Source organism: Podarcis raffonei, chromosome 7, assembly GCF_027172205.1.
Source record: "Podarcis raffonei isolate rPodRaf1 chromosome 7, rPodRaf1.pri, whole genome shotgun sequence".
NCBI lineage: Eukaryota > Metazoa > Chordata > Lepidosauria > Squamata > Lacertidae > Podarcis > Podarcis raffonei.
The window spans coordinates 90,154,706-90,179,362 of NC_070608.1; the positions used below are offsets into that span (position 1 = coordinate 90,154,706).

At 41.5% G+C, this 24,657-nt stretch overlaps 1 protein-coding gene across 12 annotated transcripts in view; it reads left to right on the forward strand.

Annotated features, from left to right (window-relative positions):
- The window catches only part of KIZ (kizuna centrosomal protein), a 69,536-nt gene that overhangs the window by 11,193 nt on the left and 33,686 nt on the right, over positions 1–24,657 (forward strand). For 10 of the 12 annotated variants that reach the window (XR_008331654.1, XM_053397493.1, XM_053397496.1 and 7 more), the window contains 5 exons: positions 3,084–3,246; positions 4,377–4,466; positions 8,037–8,664; positions 9,767–10,010; positions 13,901–14,035. Coding sequence is in view for 11 of the 12 variants with exons in the window: in XM_053397493.1 (XP_053253468.1) it covers positions 3,084–3,246; positions 4,377–4,466; positions 8,037–8,664; positions 9,767–10,010; positions 13,901–14,035 (1,260 nt within the window). In the remaining variant the exon portion in view is untranslated. Of the gene's footprint in view, positions 1–3,083; positions 3,247–4,071; positions 4,155–4,376; positions 4,467–8,036; positions 8,665–9,766; positions 10,011–13,900; positions 14,036–24,657 lie in introns of those variants that run through there. The other 2 variants (XM_053397489.1, XM_053397498.1) reach the window with 2 other exon arrangements.

Here is a 24,657-nt window from a genome sequence, read left to right on the forward strand (position 1 = left end):
TGAAATAAGGCATGCACATAACTTCATGATGTCTGGGTGGGTACCTAAGATGTTTTTGTTTAAGCAAGCTTTTCCTGAAGTGTGACTCAGTCATTTATGGAATATTAATTGTACGTCTGTAGAAATGCTTTTATTGCTTTTAGTTTGTAGAAATGGTTTTATTACTTTTAGAGCTTGTATTTTTTTCTCAATTTCTGATGACTTCAGCTTGTGAAGTGGTTTATACAAGTAAAACTTGGTTGATTCACAACTAATTCTTGTTATTACAATTTTTGGAAATCCTAATTTATTATAATTTTATATTTGAAAAACTTTATAATTGGTTAAAATTAATATTCACATAACAATGCTGATTGGCATCTGTCAGCAAAGGTTGATACTGCATCCTCTTGCTTTTCGCATTGGGGCCCTCTGGCTGGCATTTCCCTGTTCTGTCTTCCCTTTTGCCTCCGCTTGTTCTGCTCTAATGCTGGAAGTGCCAGAATAACCTCACTTCGCTAGAGGCAGCAGAAGAAAACCCAGCCTGGTCCCTGCCCTTACCCCACGGCCTGCCCATCTTCCTTTCATGGTGAATGACAGCCAGCTGCCCAGTTCCCTCACTTCCCTCCTTGGAATGAATACAAAGAGAGAGAGAGAGAGAGAGAGAGAGAGAGAGAGAGAGAAGGGATTGATAGAATCGTTGCTGCAGTGATTTTGTGAATTACTGAAGGAGGAATAAAATATGCACAAAAAGGAATAACTTAATTGAAGCCAGAGGATCTGGAAAGGGCAAGTTTGGGGGGAAGGGCAAATTGATTTGCTGTGATACCTGGGTTCAGTATATACAGTGCTATTTTTCTAGAAAATGAGATGCCGGAACTCATCATGAGCGCCTCCCTTGTTCTCTTATAACGGCAATGGCACCCACATGAGAGGTGTTGGAACTGGGTTTTTGCTGAGTTTCGTCTGAAAAAAAATGCCCTGAATGTATATGTGTGTATATACGCTAGCTACAAGCTGTAGCCAAGACAATTTAACCATGAGCCTGGTTTCAGACCTTGGAAGTACAGAAGCAGAAAGGATTGAGGAGCAAAAGAGCTGCAAGCTGCTCTCTGGGAGCCCACACTGTTGTTTGGCTTACAGTGTCATGCAAACTGGAGGGAGAGGGAGAGAGGTGGCTTTGCCCCCCCACTTTTTGGGTATGCTGCCGCTGACAGATTACCCCAGGGATAAAGTGGTCTTGGGAGGAATAGTTTTGTATGCGCCCCGGTGAGGGTGGATCTTCACTTTAATTGATTTGAATTAAAGAGTGATTTGAAACACCATTAACAAATGTTAGGATCTCAGTGTAGTTCATTTGTGGGTGTGCTCCCTTTGTGCACCATCAAGGTACAGTGGTATCTCGGGTTACGAACAGCCTAGTTAACGAACTTTCTGGATTATGAACACTTCAAACCTGGAAATGAATGTTCCAGGTGGTGTATTTTTTTTTAAATTTTAATTTTTTGGTATATGAACGTACTCCGTTTGGGGGTGCACTTCCATTTTGTCGGCACGGCCTTCTGTCACTCAGCGCCGGCCATGGCAGCGTCACCCAGAAGCGGAGAAGGGGGATGTTGATGCTGCAGTGATAGCGGCAGCAGAGGGACCCAGCGCTGGGGAAGACAGAGGGAGAGAGAGAGACGCACAAGGGACGCCAGCTGCTTTGGAGAGACCCCTGTTGGGACTTGGAGAGGGACACGCGGTGGCCAGGGTGATTATTCGGGCGAGGCGGGAGGGGGTCACTTGCCCTTAGGATCCCACGGCAGATAGAGACGGGGGGAGGGTGAAGGGAGGGGAGTCCGTGGTTGAGTTTCCTTTTGCTTTGCACACGCCTCCCTCTCCGGGGAGTGGAGATTATCGGTTCGCCTTGGGCCTCCTTCTCCCCCGAGGTGTGCTGCCTTTAGGGACCTCCTCATGAATCGGCCTGGCGGCTCCACCGAGCGCACTGTTACTGACGTGGACCGGCAGTGGCTCCCCGGGGTTTCAGGCAAGGAATGGGCTCCCTCTTTCCTCCCCACCAGCCCTTCCTGGAGGTGCTGTCCTCCAGAACAAGATGCCATTCCTCAAGGATCTGGGCTAAGGGTTGAAGCGGAAAAGGGGAACGTTGCCCTGCCATGCCGAGCAGGGATGTCGCTGCTTCTCCCCGGCAATGAAGCACAGAAGGGGGACGTTGGCATCTAGTCCCTCTGCTGCCACCATCACAGCAGCATCGAAGGCTGTGCTGCTGCAGCAACCACCCCTCCCCCAGTACTGGATGTTGCCCTCGCAGCCGCTGCTCCGGGCCCCAGAGCAACGGCAAACGGCTCGGTCCCAGAAGTGACTGCCATGGCATTCCCTCACAGGGCACAGGACGGCGTGGGCAGGATGCTGGCGCCGCTGCTGCAGTAAGGGTTTTTATACTGGGTAGTAGATTGTAGCCTGGTCCTTTGCTTTCATTTTATGAATCAATGGCCTTGTTAGATAGTAAATTTCATGTCTACTTGCTGTTTTAGGGGTTGCTTTTCATTGTCTGGAACGGATTAATCCGTTTTCCATTACTTTCTATGGGAAAGCACGCCTTGGTTTAAGAACGGACTTCCAGAATGTTCTTAACCCGAGGTACTGCTGTACTTGTTTCCTGGAGCAGCAGAATTTGAATGGCCCAGAGATGGAGGACTACATGGGGCTATGGAAGGCATGCGTGGATCTCTCAGTCTCTGTAAAGGCAGCTTGCACTCGCCATGCACATGAGTACGTGGAACGGAAAGGGTTGTACTGAGCCCTTTATAAATCCTCTGGGCACTCCACTTGAAGTGGATCAGTCCCTTACTTTTAAAATAGGAACTTTAATTTCATAATTGTAGCTTTGGACATTTTGTTGAGGAAATTGATATGAGTGTTTAAAATGAAAAGGAGCAAAATGTAAATATCGTATTGGAATTCTTCCCTCGTGGATTTTTCTATGAATGATGGCTTTTGGCAGGATTCCTGTCAGAATCCTAGGTAAATATTTCTCTTCCAAGAATAAGCTCATATGCACAACATGGAACTGTTTCTCTTTTTGTTTCCCACTCCTTGTGTAGAACTAAAATGAAATACAGGAAGTTAAAAAAATACCTAGAAGAAATATGTGAGCGTCAGAAAAAGTCTTTGCTCCGAAACCAAGACTTGTTGAAGGAATTTGATTGCATTGAAGCTCAAATTCAGAAGTTTGCTTCAAGATCAGAGTGCCTTCAGAGGCTGAAGGTATTATATACTGTACTTTAATAACTATAAATGATTTTGATGAAAACAGATTGGGTGTACCCACACTTTGATATAAATCAGCCCTAAAACCTTTTTTAGAATAAATTGCTTGCTGTGTGAAAAATGCAGACCTGCTGTATAAGTAAAGCGGTGAACCAAAGTGGAAATGAGGGAGGGTTGAGGGTACAGAGAACCTTGAATACTCTATATACTATTGAGGCTCTGTGCTCATGTTCCTATTTGCTAAATATATGGTGTTTTGGTTCCCTGACCCATGTAACTAGATCCAAAAGAATAGAGGAAACACCTCCCAGCATTTTATTACAATTTCTTATGATCTTGCTTTTTCTTAAGTAGTATGTGATTTTTATTTTTACTGGCTATTGAAGCATTCTGGAATAGCTGCAGTGGATTCTGACCCTGTTGTGGTCTTTATGAGAAGCTTGTTTGACAGATTGAACTGTGCTGTTTTGGAGTTAACCACATTACCATTCCATTTTGGTTTCTCTTCCATCAGCACTCACTTTTTGTTGGGATTTATTTTGATATCAGAGTTACCATTATTTTCTTTTTGCCATACAATCTGTACAATACTAGCTTTTTCCATATATGCCACCTGGAACACAGAACTCTTGTGACATATGAGTTGTGTATCCATGGTAGACTACAAAGATAGTATAACAAATGTTACAAAATGAATTAGAAGATAATACAGTAATATTGCAATGTGTTGAAATGCATTGTCAGTTCATTTGTATTTTGAATTGAATGAAGTGTCATACGTAAAGGTTTTACATTTTAAAACATGCCTTTCATCTAGTTCAGATTTCATATTGGTGCAGTTTATCATCAGACAAATACAACAGTAAATAGATAAAATGTTTCAACTACATTAAAACTTTAATCAGGTAAACTGCTAGGGTAAATAAGTAATGTTTTGAGAATTCTGTTCAGAATGCTTAATATATATGTTTAATATTTGTTTCACTGCCTACTGTATATTTATTACAATCTGATTGCAGTGGAAAACTATAGGTTTTACCTTTCCTCAGTGAAATCAGTAGAGCATACTTAGGTTTGGCTGGATCACAGCCTGAATCTTAATTTATGATGCCTTTTTTATATATTAGGCAGAGTATGAAGGAGGATTTAAGAGAGAGCAGATTCCTGAGAGAAAAAATATTTCAAAAAGCAATAAGAGTGATGTTATGAAACACCAGGTAAGTAAAAATATTCTAAAAGGTTCTAACCAGAACTAAACACTTTGGGCAAAGCAATCCAAACTGGGACTGTGGACAAGTGGGTTGGAGCAGAGCAATGGACCCATCACTGCATCCCAAGCACTGCCTCCTTGTGTGACCAGAGCAGAAGGCAAGGGGAGCCATTGAAAAGAATTCCCCCCCCTGAATGTGTTTTCTGTGCTTTGACTCCAGCAAGTCCAAAGCCACCAGTACCCTATCCTGTTTGAAAGCTATTTTGCTGGCTACCAACTGGGTGATGCTGAGGCCTTTGTTGCGGCAGAGCCACCCAGCTGGTGGCACTCCTTTCCACAGACGTTGGCAGAGAGGCAACTATGCACCAACCAAATACTGGCCCCACAAGTCATCAGTGTAGCTGGGTTGTGATCTAAATTCATTTCAATGGTGGAGTTAAAAAGGCATGTTTAAGTCTCTCCCTCTGAAATCAATGGGACTGGGAAGTAGCTCTGGCTGGAACAGATCTGTAGTCTATTAATTGGGGAGCTGTTAGAGGCTTTTATTTTATTCAGGTAAAAAATATATTTTGCAAACCTCTTGTGTAATTACTTCCGCCATGCAGTTTAAATCGTGCCATAGTGCTGGAAAAGAAACAAATGTTCATTGTGAAATTTAAAAATACTATCACCCCCCCCATGTATGCCAAATATTTAAATTTAAGCCCCCCAAAATTAGCATTTATAATTTTGACTTTTCCCTTCCAAAAGACGCCAAAAAAGAAGAAAAACAACAACAACAGTCACAGACAAAGCCAGACGAGAAATACTCAAATATATTCTGCTATATATCTGCAGTAGTGCAGCCTTCTAATCCCTCCTCCTATCTCCATATAAATGATACAGTTCAAGACCAGAGCTGTTTTTCTTCCCTAAAAGCAGGAAAGCTCTTTTAGATGAAATGTCTAAAAACATCTTGTAATAACTTGGAGCATGCTGGCAAGAGTAGTCACTTGTGACTATGTGTGAAACCCCCTCAGCTAGTCGATATTGTAATAAGCCAAAATGGGTAGCATCACTCCATTATTCAGAAAAGCCAACAGCATGCTTGTCCCTTAGGCTACAGCATTCATTAAGGAAAGCTTACTGGGCTGAAAGCTGGAAACAGATGATAACAGGATATGATTTTCATATTTAATGCATTCCTTGGAAGAGTATGTGTGCTGCAGATTGATAGAAGAATCAACTGCTACTTTGCTAAAAGACTTTCTAGTTTGCCCTATAGCTACCGATGGAATCATTCAGCCAAGAAATTAACTTTTTCTCCTTTTACCTGCTTTATGTATCAGCTAAGCAGGCTGTCTTGCTGCCAGTAAATGTTATTATGCATTTAACTGTTTGGTATTTAAGACTCTTATCAGGAAAGAAACAGAGGCAACACTATTTTGTGTTTGTGTGTGTGTGTGTTTAATAGTATCAGGAAGGTTTTCATTTTTCTTTCTTCATTGCGTTAGCAGACGTTAATCTGAGTTTATAGATGTTTTTCCTTCACAGTAGATTAAAAAGGTGGAAAAACCTTGAATTTAGGCCCTTCTTAAAATATACATGGAGCAATGAACCTCACCAGCCTTGACCTATATAAGTATGCCTTCTACAATGTTCAGATATTTAGGAAGCGATAGTGATAGAGTTCTGAAATACTAATTTTCCTGTGTTGTTTTTAAAATATTTGTCCTTGAAGTTTTTGATCTTAAATAAATCTATATTTCATTGCAGACCTACTTACATAAATATCTGTATATCAGAACTACTAGAACCCTTATAATACCATGGTACTTTAGTACCCCGTGTCATAAATTATTGCAATGGGTACCTCTTCATTTCTTTACTTACCTTCTGGAAGTAAATTAAAAAATAAACAGGCAACTATAACAACAGTTTATAATATGGGGCACTATAGTACTGCAGTCATAAGGTGTTCATTTATTTTATTTTTAAAAATTCTGTCCCACCTATTTCTCCAAAGGAACTAAAGGCAGCCACTAAATATTAATGAAAACAGAAAACAAACATAACCCCTAAGAAGGCCCAATATACACCCAGAGTATCAAATCCATTAAAAAAATTCCAGCAGCACAAAAATGACAAGGAACAACCGTGATGTTTCTATATAGAAGTGGCTGAGAGCCAAACTGGCCCATGTGCAAGTGGAATGAGCCTGCACACATGCATCGGACTGCAGATAGAGAGTTGGTGATTCCACTTCCAAGCTGCGTTTCCCTATTCTGGAGAATCCCTGATTCCCAGGAGCAATTTTTCTAGGGGTGCCAGAGGTTGCAAGTTAACTGGAAAATTCTTACAAATAATATAACTTTTTAAAAGATGTGGGGAAGTAAAATCATCAGCATTTCCCCTATTAATTCCACACACAATCTCAAAATAGCCAGAGCAACCCAGAGAACAACTGACAGTTCACATGGAGCATGTGCTGTGAGGGTGATGTCAACTCTCTACAGCTGACAGTCCTCTAGCCCAGTGGGTTGGGAATCATACTATCTTTGCCTATCCTTTTGATGGACTGCTTACCGGAAGGGCCTTGATGGACTTCTTAGTAGCCATTGGGCCATGGGTTGGTGGATTATGCCATCTTGTGCATTTTCATATAAATTAAATTGTGCAGGGCCATCCTCCCAGTAGTAAACCTGAAAGCAGAACCTTGGTTTCAGAATGTTGCAGAAGCTCATGTATTACTTGATTGCCTTTGTGACTCAGAACTAGGGAACAGATAGATATCTGCCAGTACTGTAGTTATCTGTATAGTGGTAGATGGTGGGTATAATTCACTGGAAGTTCTGCATAGGTCCCATTGAAATGAATAGAACTGTATAGATTCTGTTTATTTCAATTGAATTAACTAGTTGTGCCCATAAGTCCTTTGTCCTGACCTCAAAGCCTCTACTTCAGAATCTACTGAATGTGCTGAAAGACACAACAACTTTGGTTCAAAAAGATTCAGAGAGCCCTATGCCTGCAGTTGGTTCTAGTTTTCTCTGCCCATAACCACCACACTTACATACTTGACTTTGTCTATCTGGTTCTCTCTTGGAAATAGTTAATGCTTGTTCCTGGTGAGCAGGTGATTGCCAGCTTACATGTTTGGGGGGAGAGAGAGAAAAACCTGCATATACAAATGCAAGTTTTCTGATATTCTGTCACCTTCTCCCACTGTTCCTTCTTACTTTAGTGTGACCAATTAACTATTTGTAACACAGTTGAGAATATGGTCAAAACTGTCAGCCAAATGGTAGAGCAGCCGCTTTGCATGCAGAAGATCCAAGATTCAAAGTACTTGGCAATGTGTAGAACTGTACACAGTACTTGCATTTAGAAAAGAGTGGGATACAATTCACTGGGATGTTTTCTTGTGCTCTCCAACTCATTTCAGCGGGGTTTACATAAGAGACCATCTGGTTTGATTGTGCCTATAAGAGAGCCTTGCAGGTGTGTGCATATATTTTAAATGGATAACACCTTGTTCATTTTAAAATCCCCATCCGCAACAACAAAAATTACTCTGGTTTCAAACTGTGTTTTTCAGATGGTGCCAGAAGTAAGACAGACAGGAATGAACAGCAGGACAGCCATGTCAAGGGGACTGTATCATACAGCAACAATCTTTATGGGACGCCAAATGTCAGCTGTCTCAAGCGTTGAAGATTTCAGTGTGCCGCCAAAATCTTCTGAGCTCACAAAGAGCTTTTCAATTTCTGACCCACATTCACATAGACAACCATCACAGAGCAGTTATGTGACAGACAGCTGTGTAGTACGAACTAATAGTGATCTACAGCGCTCAAATAAGTCTGACAAAATAGATGGAAAGACATATCTGCTGATGGGCAAGGAAACGCCAGTCACATCCAGTGTATCATATGAGAATGAAAGAACTTGCTGTTTAACAGTAGAAAGCAAGACAAATAATTGCAGTAGTAATTTTGTGGAAAGCAAAATGTCTCCTGAACTTAACTCCCTGTTACATGGAAGATTAAGTCCAGAGAACAGAACCACCGATTTAAAAAGTGACAGTTCCTGCAAATCGTTGGAAGAAATACTGACACATGAGTACTCTGTACGAAATGAACAAGGATCTAAACGGCCGATCTTATTGGTGTGTCGCCCTGAGCAGCTTGTTTCTGGAAATGAGCACTCAAGAGCAAAATTCCCAGGTATAGTGATGATGTGTGTAATGGAAATAGCTCTCCTCCTGCCTAGTTGGATTTTTACAATGGTATCCATCACTGCATTATCTGCAGGTGCAAAGGAACTGCATTTTTATATACTAACAATGGCAGGGACACATTGAGGGCTATCTATTGCTTGCATTAAGTTTTGTTTACTGCCTGAGCTACTGTAGTGAGAGTCCATGCAAGAGACCTATGTCCTTTATTTACTTTTTGGGTGCAGCTTTCTAGATCTCTTTCATGTTCTTGAATGGAAATATTTGTCCTGTTGTCTTCATTACTTTCTGAGGAACACAATACTGTAGTGGAAAAGAATTTAACTTGACAGTCCTTTCAAGGGGCTTTCAGCAGGAGCACACAGTTACCTGGCCTCTCTAAACACCCAGTTCCACTACTGTTGATCTTGCTGTTCAGGAATGGAAGTCAGACTTGTTTTTGTCTGTCTGCTTACTCCATGATTTTTAAATTGGATTTTCATTGAACGTTTCAGTGCTATAACTGATTTCTCTCTCTCTGTAGGTTCTTGATTGTAGTTTCTTCTTCATTAGTTTCTGTGGTAGAGATATCTAGCCTGTTTTTTTGAAAGAAAAACTCAAAGTGGCTAACATAAGAAGTATAAAGTATACAAGAGGCCTTGTGGTCTTATTCGATTGTTCTATAGGAAAACTAATCATTGGTGAAATATGCTGGTGGAATTGACTCCAGCAGACAAACAGAAGACAATCTCCTTTGGTCTCTACTTTTCCATTGATTGAGTTTTTCAGTACAGTTTTTAAAAATTGTATATATTTCTAAAACTTTCTTCTTTAGACAGACTGTGAGATGGGTTTGTTTTTATTATTTACTTTTGTACTTGGTGATGAAGATTTTGAATGGCTTTGACATTACAGTATATTTATGTATTTTACTATATATTGCTTTCAACCTTTCCTTTTTTGAAAACACAGGATTTAACATTTTTTAAGTAGCCAGTTATGACCTATGTTTGGGGATGTATTTTTAACTGAAAGATATATACAACTTATCAAATTTGAATTAATATTTTCATTGTAATTTATTTGTATTTGTAATTATTTTTAATGTTAAGTTTCTGTTACAGCTCCTGAGGATAGTCTGATGATGGACAAAAATGCACAGGAGAAAGAAGGTGGAAGTTCAGGTGGAAGTAGTGACCTTACTGTTTCTTTCAGTGAAGAGGATGAAGAAGGGAAACCATTAAAACTACAGGATTTAGGCTGCAGCACACCATATAATGAGGAAGAACATCCATGTTCACAAGCATTATGTCATTATAGCTCAAGTGGAGGCTCATCTGCTAGTCTCACAATAAGGTAAAACCAAGCCATTGATTTCTTCATTCCTTTCAGTTGAAACACCATTTGGAACATTTTTTCTAATGATATTTTAGCGCAGGTGTGCACGACATCATTGGAAGGTTTTGCCACTTTGCCTTCTTTCTCACTGATCCTCAAGCTGTTTAACCTCCCCCTAAACCTTGTTCACTTCCAGCAATAAAACTGTGCTTGATGTCACAGTTTTACGCTTCCAGCAAACATGGTACTATTGAGAGAAAGTGATCTGTTGTTTCACTGCCCCTTGTGGCAAGTCATTCAAGGTTGCAGAGATGTGGCTGAAACTATTATGTTACCCTTTTCTGGGCAACAGACAGATTCTCTCCTTTTGGTTTGGGTCTCCAAGTAGCTGCAAGCTTTCTTGCTTAGTTCTGGTCACTCTACATGCCTTTTCCATCCTGCCTAGTCCCCCTGCATGTGTTACCACAATATAACTGTCTGAACTCTGTCTTGTTTCTTCTTAAGCAACCAGAAATGCTCATTTTCTGACTAAGTGCTAAAACTGAGGAATTTCCAATGGTATTTGTGATGCATCATAGTCTTTGTGCGGTTCTATTTGTGCGCGGGCAGCGCAACGTTACACAGGAGGAGCATGGCGATTGAAGTAATATCCTCCGTCTGCACCTTTAACATCAACTAAACATCGCGCCTTGCGCTCCTCCTGTGTAACGTTGCTCCGTCCACACACAAATGGAGCCGCATGAAGACACCACACGGCAAAAACGGACTTCCTACAGCCTCCCTCCCAGCAGTAGGGCGGGCAGAGTGGGAGGAGGCAAGCAGAATACTGTACGCAGGCTCCACGGGAAAGGCGAGAAGTGGTAAAAGTAATTGAAAAAAAAAGCTTCACCACTCTTCCCCCCCCCCAAAGCTCATATCTGCACCCCCCCCCCAAAGCTCAGCGATTGCCGGCAAAGGAACAGCTGATAGGCGGCCTGTTAGACACATGGGGCTGTTAGCCTCTGGGCAATCCTCCCCTCCTAAAATTTCAACAAGTCAGGGCAATTTCCTCCCATTTTCTTAATTTGGGGTCCCCAAAAATAGGGGGCGTCCTATACATGGGGGCGTCCAATACATGGAAATATATGGTAAATGTAATTAGTCATCTTTACACATAGCATAATTTTGTACCTTATTTGAAAATAACCTCTTTGTGAAGAAAATGGCATAATCAGCCTTTATTGTAAGTGAAGATTCTGTGTTCAGTTCAAGTGGTATGTTGCTACAGATAATGGATTCACTTTGTATTTTAGACCTAGACTAGCTCCCCTTCCCCAAAAAATAAATAAAATGATTTTAAGCTTTATTCACAGCACATTTCTTTTATGTTTCACCATTTGTTTTAGTACATAACAGTACATCCAGATTTCCAACCTCCCCCAATCACAAATTGAAGTTTTGTGCTCTGAGCTTCCTACAAGATGTCTAAATAGTGCCTTCTGGTAGTTATCAATCTGTTTCTATTAAGGTCTCCACCATCCACCATAAGAAATCAGAAAGAAATTTGATAGTTCAGGGAGTTGTGAAATTTGCTACATGTCAGTATTGTCAAACTCTTAAATGAAAGTCTTGTCCAGCACTTTGCCAGTTCCCATAACTAACCTGTGCTTCATTTAGAGCCTTAAAAACTTCAGCCTCTTGGATTTAGCACTTAGAAAGATAATGAGTATTTCAAGCTCATGTTTAAGAAGGAACAAGGCAGAGACCTTTTGCTTGTGCTGCTTCAGCTGCATTCAAGAGGACTTAGCACAGATGGATTGTGCATTACAAAATGTAACACATAATTCAAGCTGTCAGCTTAATCAGACTGTTTCCAGGAAGCAACCTGTAAAAGAGAAAGACCCCTTGTTTGCTGACCCCTGATCCATAGCCTGCTGCATCATGTCATCCATTTTGCTTTTCTTTATTTATGTGTCCCTTCCTTCCCCTCCTTTTTATTAATGTATTCCCTTCAAGTGGCACCCTGGAAAGACCACCCAGAGGGAGGAGCACAATAGGGAGCGAGCTAGCTGAAATAGAGATTTTGTAAGACTTCAGTGCAATGAAAAGCCCTGTTGAACTGCCTGTGTGTTCTCACTGCCTCAATGTGTGTTAAGTCTAAACTTGAAAATGTCACTCCCGCACCATCTTCATTTTCCACTGTTCTTAGTCACTGTTGTGGAATTGCATTGCAGTAGAGTTTAGCAATTTGGGAGAATATTTTACAATTTCGTGTGTGTATTTTGCAATATATATTAAAGTTACAGATTTTTCAAAAACCTTGATAAGGCTAATGAATGTTGCTGCTGCTGTTGTTGAACAGTTTATAGGCTAGCTGTGTGTTTTGCTTTGTGGAGTTCTGCTGTTGAATGTGGAAACAAAACAGGCAGTCTGAAATAAAAACCTGAATAGCTATTTACACCTCTGTAAAAGGATTAGCAATTCCCCATTGTTAAAAAGCTTAAACTTCAATTTGCATCATTATAGAGGTATCACTTACTCCAATCTCTCCAGTAATATTTTATACCTGTAGGGAACCACTAGCTTTGTCCATTTATATAGGTGTAAGATTTATAAAAATACAATCATGCTTGGGTACTGTTAAATTAGAAAGGGCTAAATGCTAAGTTGTTTGAGCTATCATTTGCAGCTCACTGCCTCATTGTTAAAACTTACATTTGAGATGTATTCAGTGCCTGATCTGAACATGAGGTAAGTTTTCTATTTTTAAAGAAGACAAAGCAATACACTAATGTATTATAGCTCTGGAGGTTAGGACTCGAATCAATGGCTTCAAGATACAAGAAAGGAGATTCTGACTTAAACCTCAGGAAAAACTATTCGAGCTGACCTTGGGAGATCGAGAGCTCTCCTTCCTTGGAGGTTTTTAAGCAGAGGTTGGATGGCCATCTGCCATGGATGCTTTAATTGAGATTCCTGCATTGCAGGGGGTTGGGATAGATGACCCTTGGGGTCCCTTCCAACTCTACACTTCTAATATTCTAAAAGGGTCACAATTTCTAATAATAAAATCAGGACAGTGTTTGCTGTCAGATACAGAAACCTGAGGGCTGATGGGAATTGTAGTCTAAATCATCTCAAGGTTCAGGAAGACTGCTTTAATACCTAGGTCCTGTTTGTGGGCGCCCCACAGGCATTTTGTTGCCTACTAGGAAAACAGGATCCTGCCCTAGATCAACTTTTGGTCTGATCCAGTAAGGCTGCCTTATGTTCTTAGGTGGGGATACCCAGTGTGCATGATGACATCTTGACACTGTGTCTCTGCCTCTGCTCTGCTTCATGGGCTGGAAGCTCACAACGTGATAATGCCCTATAGTTTAGAAACAAGAGCTGGGCCAGTCCTCATGCACACATGAATCTAAAGGTACTGTAGAAGATTGGGGGTGTGTGCTAGAAATGAAGTGATCCATTCCAACTTTCCTGCTCTTTATCAAAAGTGCTAGCTCCATTCAAAAATATGAATATATGGAAGATAGAATAAGTTATCCCATTGTCATTTTATACAACACATTCATTACCATGAGCACACAGTGCATATTGTAATTATTATTTTTTAAAGTGTTCATACTGTTTCATGAAGTTTTCAAAATCTTTTTATTTATGTGAAAAATTAGATATGACAGATTTGTGTACACCCCATTCATGTATAAAGTGGAAAATGGAGACTGTTCTGTTTTATTATACCAAAGGAGGAGAAGGAAGATTCACCTGATTTTAAGTGGAAGATCCCACCTTCTTCTTTATATGCAAATACGTCATACACATGAATAAGCAAATATGACTCCCTCCCCATTTACAGTTGTGTGCCCATTTTGGTTTTATATGTGAATATTTTAATAGGTTGTAATAGCATTTGTTTATTTCTGCAGAAAATCTTTGACATTTGAAGGATTTGCTCATGTCTTGACATTCATAGAGCAGTTTGTGGCCACAGCAGATCAAGAACACCTGATGTTATACCAGAGGAAAGCTGTGAATACAGTAGAGCTGGAGACCCTTATAAGGTTCAAATATTATTTTCTTTTAATTGGGAGACAGTAATAGTGTTTGTCTATGTATCAAATCAAATCTTTATTATGGTCATAGACCAGCATAAGTAGGGCGGGGTACAATCATTTAAAAATCTGTAAAACGTTTTGGAAAGCTGAAATTATTAAAACAGAAGGTATATATATTAAAACTATAAGAAGCTAAAAGAAGGGTTAAGAGCATTAATCGGCTGTGGAAGAGCATACAAGGTTAGTATATAAAAGGATATGGCTATCAATTTACAAAGCACTCCAATATGAGTGTTCATTAAATCTAGTTTGTGGCACAGGTCATCATTCGACAAATTTTGAGCACTGCTATGCAGAACCTGGCAACTTGTATGTTGTAGCAGGGTTGATACCTGAAAGCAGCAGGGAGGTATAGAATTGCCCTGTGCACCCTGGGTACTTATGGGGAGATGAGTGGGTATATGAGGCTAATACGAATGTCTCTGTAATGCAGGCACTGGAGAAGCACATGCTCTATTGTTTCTGTTTGTCCAGAATTACAGGGGCATTGTCTCTCGGAGTAAGCAATCTTCCTGGCGTGACATCGTGCCAGGGTAAAGGCCCTCCGATGCTTAGGGACTTTAGTTAGATATGCCATGGGGGAGGCAGAGTATCTGATGGATTCATTGGCAATAAAAGTTGGGGTACTGGCTAGATCCAATTGGCTGTGTGTCTGCTACACATTGCTTAATGAGTGGTTTCACCTGATCATATCCCATGCTGAGTAGAAGACCTGGAGAGAAGCCCAGGGATGAGATTTTAGTTGCCACTGCCTGTTTCCATGTGGATTGAAAATCATCACTCATAGTTAGTGGGGCAAGGCCAAGGGGAAATAGAGATAGTCTGAGCCAATAGTTGAGTATAGTCACCCACACTCTAGCCTCCACTTTTGTGAAGCTTGTCTAGTCTCAGAGTGACATTAAAGACACATTTTGGGACTTGAAGGACTGATCTTAGAAATTTGGATTGTACAGGTTCTAGTGTAGTGAGAGCCAGTGTGGTGTAGTGATTAAGAGCGATAGACTCGTAATCTGGTGAACTGGTTTGATTCCCCGCTCCTCCACATGCAGCTGCTGGGTGAACTTGGGCTTGTCACACTTCTCTGAAGTCTCTCAGCCCCACTCAACCTCAGAGTGTTTGTTTTGGGGGAGGAAGGGAAAGGAGATTGTGAGCCGCTTTGAGACTCCTTAAAGGTACCCCTGCCCGTACGGACCAGTCGTGTCTGACTCTAGGGTTGTTCGCCCATCTCACTTAAGAGGCCGGGGGCCAGCGCTGTCCGCAGACACTTCCGTGTCACGTGGCCAGCGTGACGAAGCTGCTCTGGCGAGCTGGCACCAGCGCAGCACACGGAAACGCCGTTTACCTTCCCGCTATAAAGCAGTACCTATTTATCTACTTGCACTTAAGGGTGCTTTCGAACTGCTAGGTGGGCAGGAGCTGGGACTGAAAGACGGGAGCTCACCCCGCCGCGGGGATTTGAACCGCTGACCATGCGATCGGCAAGCCCTAGGCGCTGAGGTTTTACCCACAGCGCCACCCGCGTCCCTTGAGACTCCTTAGGGTAGTGATAAAGCGGAATATCAAATCCAAACTCTCTTCTAGTCGTACAAAATTGGAGAAGGGGCCCAGCCGGGCACCATAGAGAAGTTGTGCTATTGGCTTGGCTTCAAATAATTTGAGTGCTGCAGGTATATAGTGGCCACCTCTTGTTTTAAAAAAATTAAGGATTGAAGATGCGTTCTTCTGAGCAATAACACCAACATAGTCTCCATGAGTTTTCCTACTGCCAGCAGAATGAAAAACTACCCCCAGATATTTGAAACAGGAGACCTGCTCAATCTTATAGCCATCTATGCTCCAGGAGTGGCTCATAGGCCTTTTGGCAAATGCCATGATCTTAGTTTTCTGATAGCTGAGTTCTAGCTGGTCCTCCTTGCAGTACTGTGTTAGTGCTCTCAGCGCTCTTTTGAGGCCAATAGGTGTTCTTGAAAATATTGCTGCATTGTCTGCATAGAGCAGAACAGGGATGTGTCTTCCAGCAAGTTTTGGGAAGTGAAAGTTTGTGCTATGGAGGTGGCTCACCATTGAGTTGATGTAGAAATTAAATAAGAGTGGGGGCCATATGCAGCCTTGCTTGACACCTTTCTTGGTTCCAGTGGCATTGGTGAGATGGCCCCAGGGGTTACATTTTACATTAAGTGAGGTCCCTGCATGTAGCATACAAATTAGATGGAGTAGACGTCTATCTATTAAGGTGGCCTCCAGTTTTTTCCACAGTTTAGCTCTGGGTATGGAATCAAATGCTGCTTTGAAATCTATAAAAGCAGCATAAAGGGAGGTTGTGTTGTGGGAGGAGTACTTCTCAATGAGATGATGGAATACTAGGCATTGGTCAATAGTGGATCGGCCTTCCCTAAAGCCAGCTTGCTCCTCTCAAAGTATATTTTCTTGTTCCATCCAGTTGTGGAATTTCCATTGTTAGGTGTCTTGTGTAAAGTTTGCTACACCAGTGTGGGGTAGTGGTTAAGAGCGGTAGTCTCGTAATCTGGGGAACCGGGTTCGCGTCTCTGCTCCTCCACATGCAGCTGCTGGGTGACCTTGGGCCAGTCACACTTCTTTGAAGTCTCTCAGCCCCACTCACCTCACAGAGTGTTTGTTGTGGGGGAGGAAGGGAAAGGAGATTGTTAGCCGCTTTGAGACTCCTTAGGGTAGTGATAAAGCGGGATATCAAATCCAAACTCTTCTTCTTCTTCTAATCGGTTTGTAGTTTGCAGTATCTTTTTTTTTTAAAGAATATTTATTAAGTTTTCCATTTTTTAAACAAACAAACAAAAACAGAACAAACAAAAACATTAAAAAAAACATGCAGTTCATAAATCATACTTTTCAATAACAAATTTCTCAGACCTCCTCATACTTCTCCCCCTCGTATCCCAATTAAAATTGTTTGTTCAGCAAATCCTTCACTTAAAGCATTACAGCTTATAATAATACCTTATTTTTCAAACACTTTTTTCCCATCTATATTCCTTTATATCATTACAGCTAGAAACCACTCAATTTCTTTTTTTTAAAATTAAATATTTATTAGTTTTTCACAAATTATAAAAACACAAATCACAGCAAAAACATACACACACACAAAACACAAAAGAACACCACATGTATAATTTCAAACCCTATTTTCATAAAAGATTTTCCCGACCTCCTCATACCTCCCCTTACTGCATTCCAATCTCTAATTAATTTTGATCAACAAATCCTTCCCTAATTTCTAATAAATAAATTTTAACCTTTCTTTTCATATTACATAATGGTTACAGCATTCAACCTCATATTTTCCAGATCCACAACGTCTCAACATTCCACAATTTTACAATGTATCTTAAGATAGTCTTTAAATTTCCTCCATTCTTCTTCCGCTGTCTCTTTTCCCTGGTCTCGGATTCTGCCAGTCATCTCTGCCAGTCTCATATAGTCTATAACTTTCATCTGCCATTCTTCCACGGTGGGTAGTTCTTCCATCTTCCAATACTTCGCGATCAGTATTCTTGCTGCTGATGTAGCATACATAAAGAATATCCTATCCTTCTTTAACACCATCTGATCGACCATCCCCAAGAGACAGGCCTCTGGTTTCTTCGGAAAGGTATATTTAAATACCTTTTTTATTTCATTATAAATCTTCTCCCAGAAAGCCTTAATCTTTGGGCACGTCCACCAGAGGTGAAAGAATGTACCTTCATTCTCTTTACATTTCCAACACTTATTGTCAGACAAGTGGTAGATCTTAGCAAGTTTGACTGGGGTCATGTACCACCTATAAATCATTTTCATAATATTTTCTTTTAGGGCGTTGCACGCCGTGAACTTTATACCGGTGGTCCACAACCGTTCCCAGTCTTCAAACATAATGTTATGACCAATGTCTTGTGCCCACTTGATCATAGCTGATTTAACTGTTTCATCCTGTGTATTCCATCTCAGCAGCAAGTTCTTAGTTTTGGACTCTAACAATTCTGTCTCAAGTTTTGATTTTTCCACCTGAAAGCCGTTTTTCCTGTCTGACTTAAAGACCTCCATTATTTGATAATAATGAAGCCAGTCACGCACTTTATCTTTTAGTTTCTCATAACTCTGCAATTTCCATTTGTCCCCCTCTCGTTCCACAATTTCCCAATATTTCGGCCATTTCAGCCCCATATTAAGCTTTTTCACGGCCTTCGCCTCCATTGGCGATAACCACCTAGGAGTTTTATTTTCCAACAAATCCTTATATTTTGTCCAGACGTTATATAATGCTTTCCTGACAATATGGTTTTTAAAAGCTTTGTGAGCTTTAACCTTGTCGTACCACAAATATGCATGCCACCCAAAAATATTATTAAACCCTTCTAAATCCAAAATATCTGTGTTCTCAAGTAGTAGCCATTCCTTCAACCAACAGAAAGCTGCTGATTCATAATAAAGTTTTAAATCTGGCAGGGCAAATCCCCCCCTTTCTTTTGCATCAGTTAATATATTAAATTTTATTCTGGGCTTTTTGCCCTGCCAGACAAATTTGGAAATATCTCTTTGCCACTTCTTGAAACAATCCATCTTATCCACAATCTGCAAAGTTTGAAACAAAAATAACATTCTAGGCAATACATTCATCTTTATAACTGCAATTCGACCCAACAAGGAAAGCTTCAGTTTCGTCCAAATTTCCAAGTCTTTTTTCACTTCTATCCAGCATTTTTCGTAATTATCTTTAAACAAATTCAATTTTTTTGTTGTCATATTTATCCCCAAATATTTCACTTTCTTAGCCACCGTTAAACCTGTCTCGTTCTGAAACCTTTCCCTTTCCATAGGTGTTAAGTTTTTCAAACTTGCTTTCTCTTCAAATTTCCCCTTCTCTCTATCCATAACACTCTCATTCAAAGCCAAGGTCACTTCCCAGGCTTCTACTTTCGTTTCTTAAGGGAAATTTCCACTCAGCTTTACTGTATTGGCTCAATTAGAAGTGTAACAAGAACGTCCACTAGGGGGTATAACAATTTATTTTTGTATCTTGTTAAAGTCCCTTTTCCAGTTTGCCACAATTTCAAACTGTTTAAAATGTTATTTTGTATTTAAAGTCTCTCCTGAAGTAATGTATCTTATGCAGAGTTAATGTAACAACTTTTCCTAGTGCGTTGACAGCCCTTCATTAATTCCCTTGTCCAGGCAGTCCGACTCCAGAAAATCAAAACAGCAGTAGCTTTTCCCCTTTAGGGTCGTACCTTTCTTGCAGGCACACAAAAGTTCAGTTTCCCCTCCCCTTCGCACCTGCCCGACGGGGGGGGGTAGTCTTCAAACGGTAGATTTTCAATTTTATAAAAGATCTTATCTTTAGTTGCTGCTTACAGTTCCTTTGTTTAAAATCTTTACAGCAGGGAGAGGCAGACTTCCTTTTTGTACCTTTCCCGTGATAGATCCGATTTTTTACTAATACAGTTTTAATAAATCCAATCTGTTCATCCTACTCACGAGTAGTTGCTTTTAGTCCGAATTCCATAGAAGAAATTAGCGCTCTCCGATCATGGCGATGCGGCTTCACTCCACGGGCTGTATCCGACCCTCAGCACCGCGCCGCTCTCCCGTCGCCGCTCCGAAGCCTTTAAAAAGGCTCTTTTGCGGTTCGGGGGGGGCGCAAAAGGTGCCCGCCGGGTCTTCTAGCTCACAGGAATCCGCTCCTGTGATTTTTAAGGGTCCCCGCTTCGCCGTAGCGGCAGGACCCGAACCCGCGGAGCAGACCTCCCTCGGAGCTCCGAGGGAAATCCGCCATTAATCGCTGGCGCTAACCGGAAGTCCGAAACCACTCAATTTCAATCCAACACCATTTAACTTTCCTTAATTTTGCAATATTTCTGTAAATAGTCCTTAAATTTCTCCCAATCTTCTTCAGCTGACTCTTCTCTCTGGTCACGGATCCTGCTCGTCATTTCTGCCAATCCCATACAGTCAATCAGTTTCATCTGCCATTCTTCCAGAGTGGGTAGATCTTGCGTCTTCCAATACTTTGCGATGAGTATTCTTGCTGCTGTTGTAGCATACATAAAAAAAGTTCTGTCCTTCTTTGGCACCACTTGGCCAGCCATGCCCAAGAGAAAGGCCTCTGGTTTCTTCAAGAAGGTATATTTAAATACCTTTTTCAATTCATTATATATCATTTCCCAGAAAGCCTTAATCCTGGGGCACGTCCACCAAAGGTGAAAGAATGTACCTTCATTTTCCTTACATTTCCAACATTTGTTGTCGGGCAAATGATAGATTTTTGCAAGCTTGACTGGGGTCATGTACCACCTGTATATCATTTTCATAATATTCTCTCTTAAGGCATTACATGCCGTAAATTTAATCCCGGTGGTCCACAACTGTTCCCAGTCAGCAAACATGATATTATGTCCAACATCTTGTGCCCATTTAATCATTACAGATTTAACCGTCTCATCCTGAGTATTCCATTTCAGCAGCAAGTTATAAATTTTTGACAAAGTCTTAATTTTGGATTCTAGCAATTCTGTTTCCAATTTAGATTTTTCCACCTGGAAACCAACTTTCTTGTCCAAATTGTAAACCTCCATTATCTAGTAATAATGAAGCCAATCTCGCACTTTATCTTTCAATTTCTCAAAACTCTGCAATTTCAATCTGTCCCCTTCTTGTTCCAAAATTTCCCAGTATTTTGGCCATTTGGCCTCCATGTTAAGTTTTCTCTGAGCCTTAGCCTCCATTGGTGACAACCACCTTGGAATTTTATTTTCCAATAGATCTTTATATCTAGTCCAAACATTAAACAGTGCTCTCCTGACAATATGATTTTTAAAAACTTTGTGTGCTTTCACCTTGTCGTACCACAAATATGCATGCCACCCAAATACATTGTTAAAACCTTCAAGATCCAAAATGTTTGTGCCCTCAAGAAGCAGCCAGTCTTTCAACCAGCAAAATGCTGCTGATTCATAGTAGAGTTTGAAGTCTGGCAGGGCAAATCCACCCCTTTCCTTTACATCAGTTAATATCTTAAATTTTATTCTAGGCTTCTTGCCCTGCCAGACAAATTTAGAAATGTCTTTCTGCCACTTCTTGAAACAATCCATTTTGTCCAAAATTTGCAAAGTTTGAAACAAAAACAACATTTTAGGCAGTATCATCCCTTTTTCCTTTTTTATATATGGGGGCAATGATTACAAGCCCCCAGTCCTTGGGGGCTCGGCCATAGGTGTCAATGCAGGTGAAGAGTGAGGCCAGAATAGAGGCCCAGAAGTCCATATTGTTTTTAATGGCCTCTGGAGGAATTAGGTCTTCCCCTGGGGCCTTCCCCAGTCTTAGCTGAGATACCAGGTTGTTAATCTATTGGTACCATCACTGGTGCCCACATAGGCAGATTCTCTATAGTTTGACTAGAGTCTCCACTTTTAGCAGAGGTGTCCGAGTAGAGTTCCTGAAAGTGAGCCTCCCAGGTCTCTGAGGGGATGTGAAAGTCCACCATGGTTGGGCCATTGCTTTGTGGGCTAGATGTAATATGCCAAAATGTGGCTGAATCATTGGATTTGGCTGCCAGGATAAGTCGTGTCCAGGTGTTCTTCATGGCATCCCTTTTCTTTTGTGCCAGCAGATGCTTATAGTATCTCTTCTGCTGCAGCTGTTGGTTTGCTCTTGGATACATAAGCCTTGGAAGTGGCAGCAAGAACTTTTTTGGCATTAACACAGTCCTTGTCAAAGCATGGCTTGGAGTGGTGCTGTTGTTGTCTCAAGCGTGTGCTATTATTCCAGATTAGGAGCTGGTGGAGCTCTTGCATAAGGGTGTTATAGTTTTCCAAGAGTGCATCAGGAGACTCAGCAGATATCAGGGCACTGCAGGCGATCTGAGGCCAGTACTTCAGTTATCATTTGGCTTAGATGAGGTCGATGGTAAGTTCTTCCTGCTGGCATTAGGAAAGGCTGGTAGCAGTCCTCAGTATGTACAGGTATCTCTTGAGTGAAGGCTTTTAGCTGAAGGAGAATTGGGAAGTGATCACTGCCAAATTTGGGCATAACTTTTAGCGTCTTAACATAAGGAAGGAGGTCCCTAGAAACAGTTATATAGTCCATAGCACTCATTCCGGAGCCCGATAGGTAGGTGAATTCAGCTGGGTAGTCGCTTTCAAGGGCACCATTTAAAATGTAGATGTTTAGCCTAAATGCTTCTTGAGACAAGCAGAGGCCTGCAAAGTTTGATTTCTGATCTTTTGAGCAGCGGGTGAGGAGGAATCCATCGGCTTCACGGCTGAGAGGAGGACATTTGTGCTGTTCAGAGAGAATGTGGTCATTAGGGCCCAATCTGGTGTTGAGGTCCCCTCCCAGAACTACAAATGCATTTGGGTTGAGCAGGATAAGGTCACTGATTTAGTTTCCAGTTCAGTCCACGAGACTCTCATCTGTTGTCTGTGTAGTTTGCTTGTTTTGGTAACTGTGGTTGAATTTAATAAGTGGGAAAGGTTTCCTTGGGTGGCTCTCAGCCAGGTCAAGTCTGCAGAGAAGAAGAATGTAAAGGTGGAAACTCTTAACAATGATATTTGTTTTGTGCGCTAAGCATGCTCTTTTGGGGAGCAGCCACATAGCTCTTGTAGGGAGAAGGGGGGCCATCACAAAGTTGGCAGCAGCCATGTATGTTGGGGTACATATAAAAGAGAATTAAGTCCTTGGAACTTTATACACAGCTGTTTCAGAGTGTGCAAAGTGGCTTTGTTTGCTTTTCTTTTTGTTTGTTGTTTGGGGGTGGGTAAGAGTCTTTGTTGTTGTTTTTAAGCTGGAGCAGGGTGGGGGCGGGGACTGTGTGTGGCACCCCCACCCTGCCCCTCAGTTGTGGGGCCTGAGGCATTTTGAGTGACTTTTACTATTTAAGATGAGCAATACAACTAAATGTTCTCTTCCTCTCTTCTTCCCCTGATTCTCTGGCTACTGGCAGTGTCACTGTCCATGCAGAGCTCTTTTGGAGTTTGCTCCCTGAGGGGTGTGAGCAAAACAAAACAAGCATTAATGCATCTGAATCTGAAAAAAGAATTTATAGGACTGTTTTTGCAGAGGGGACACACCCAGCTCTAACCCTTATTCTTCATGTGCCTGCTAGCCAGCAATGTGGACTGTGTTTTTACCACATGCATGACTTAGTCCAGGGGTAGTCAACCTTTTTATACTTACCGCGCACTAATGCATCTTTCTTGATGGTAAAATTTCCTTATTGCCCACCAGTGCTCAATGGAAGGAGGATTGCGCCGTACAACTCCCTACCGCCCACCTAGAATCTTGAAACGCCCACTAGTGGGCAGTAGGGACCAGGTTGATAACCCCTGGCTTAGTCAGTAGCAAAAAGGAACATTGGACCTACCTGAGTTCTTCCTCCTGATCACTCTAGAAGCCAGGACATATACCTGTTGCGCCCTGTGTGTGAGAGAGTGTCTCTCCCACAGGTTCAGGATGTAATACAGCTTCACACTGATGTTGGGACCACTGTTCACTGGGCTGGGATCTGGCTCTGCTCTGATTCTCTGCCTTCTTGGCCCTAAAACCACTGCCTAAAGAGATGAGAGGAACTATTCCCAATCTGCTTTTTTCTTCTTTGGATCACCTTATTTTTATCCTCCTCAAGAGCCTTGCCAAATAGCCTGCCCCCTTTTAAATGGAGTGGTCGGCAGATTAATCTTGGATTAATCCAGCCAGGAACCTGGGAGTAAACTGCAAAGAGTCTTAAACCAACATCCACTATAAAGGCATCAGTCTCAGTTAGCTTCTTAATATCCTGTTTGATCTTAAGATTGGTTTTGGGACCTCTCTGTGTAGTTTCTTCATCCAAAGGAGAGAAGGCCTGACAAATATTAAAATAAAAGCTGCAGTCCTGACAGCTGGAGCAAATGCCTCATAGGACTTAAGCAAAATGTATCACTTTTACGGTGTTTTAAAACCTCATTTCCACTACTGGATACTACTGTCCCAGACACTACTACTGCCACAGGAGCATTCGTGAGGGCTTTCTTCAGGTTTTTCTTAGGCAACATGTAGGATTTCATTGAAACAGTCTCACTTGGCTTGGATGACTTTGAGTTTAGCTCACTCACCGTCTGCAATACGCCCTCAGGAGGGGAACAGTCCTGCCACTTGAGTACACTTCCCCACCCCCCAGTTTGTGGCGCTAATAGTTCTAAGCCCTAGCAATGCCTCTCTGAATGGTCCTCAGAACAGTCCTGAAAGAGAACTGGGTATCCCCTGTGTGAGGGTCCAAAGACATACTCTCATAACTAGACTCTTCCCATAAGTCTCAGGCTTTGTTTATGTGTTGTTTAGAGAACAGTAAAAGGGCAGAGCTATAAGGAGAAAGGACATAAGATGAGGGAGAAGTGAACAAATTGAGAAAAATAACGGGGGGAGGGGATCAACTATAGAACAGCATTGCCTGAGCCTGTTGATGAGGCTGGACAGAAACAGGGAGATGGATGCTGTGTCCCAAACAGTTGTCTGATTTGTATAGGTTCTGCCTTCTGGAGTAAGTGGAACGACCCAGACACCCATGGGAAAATTATTCT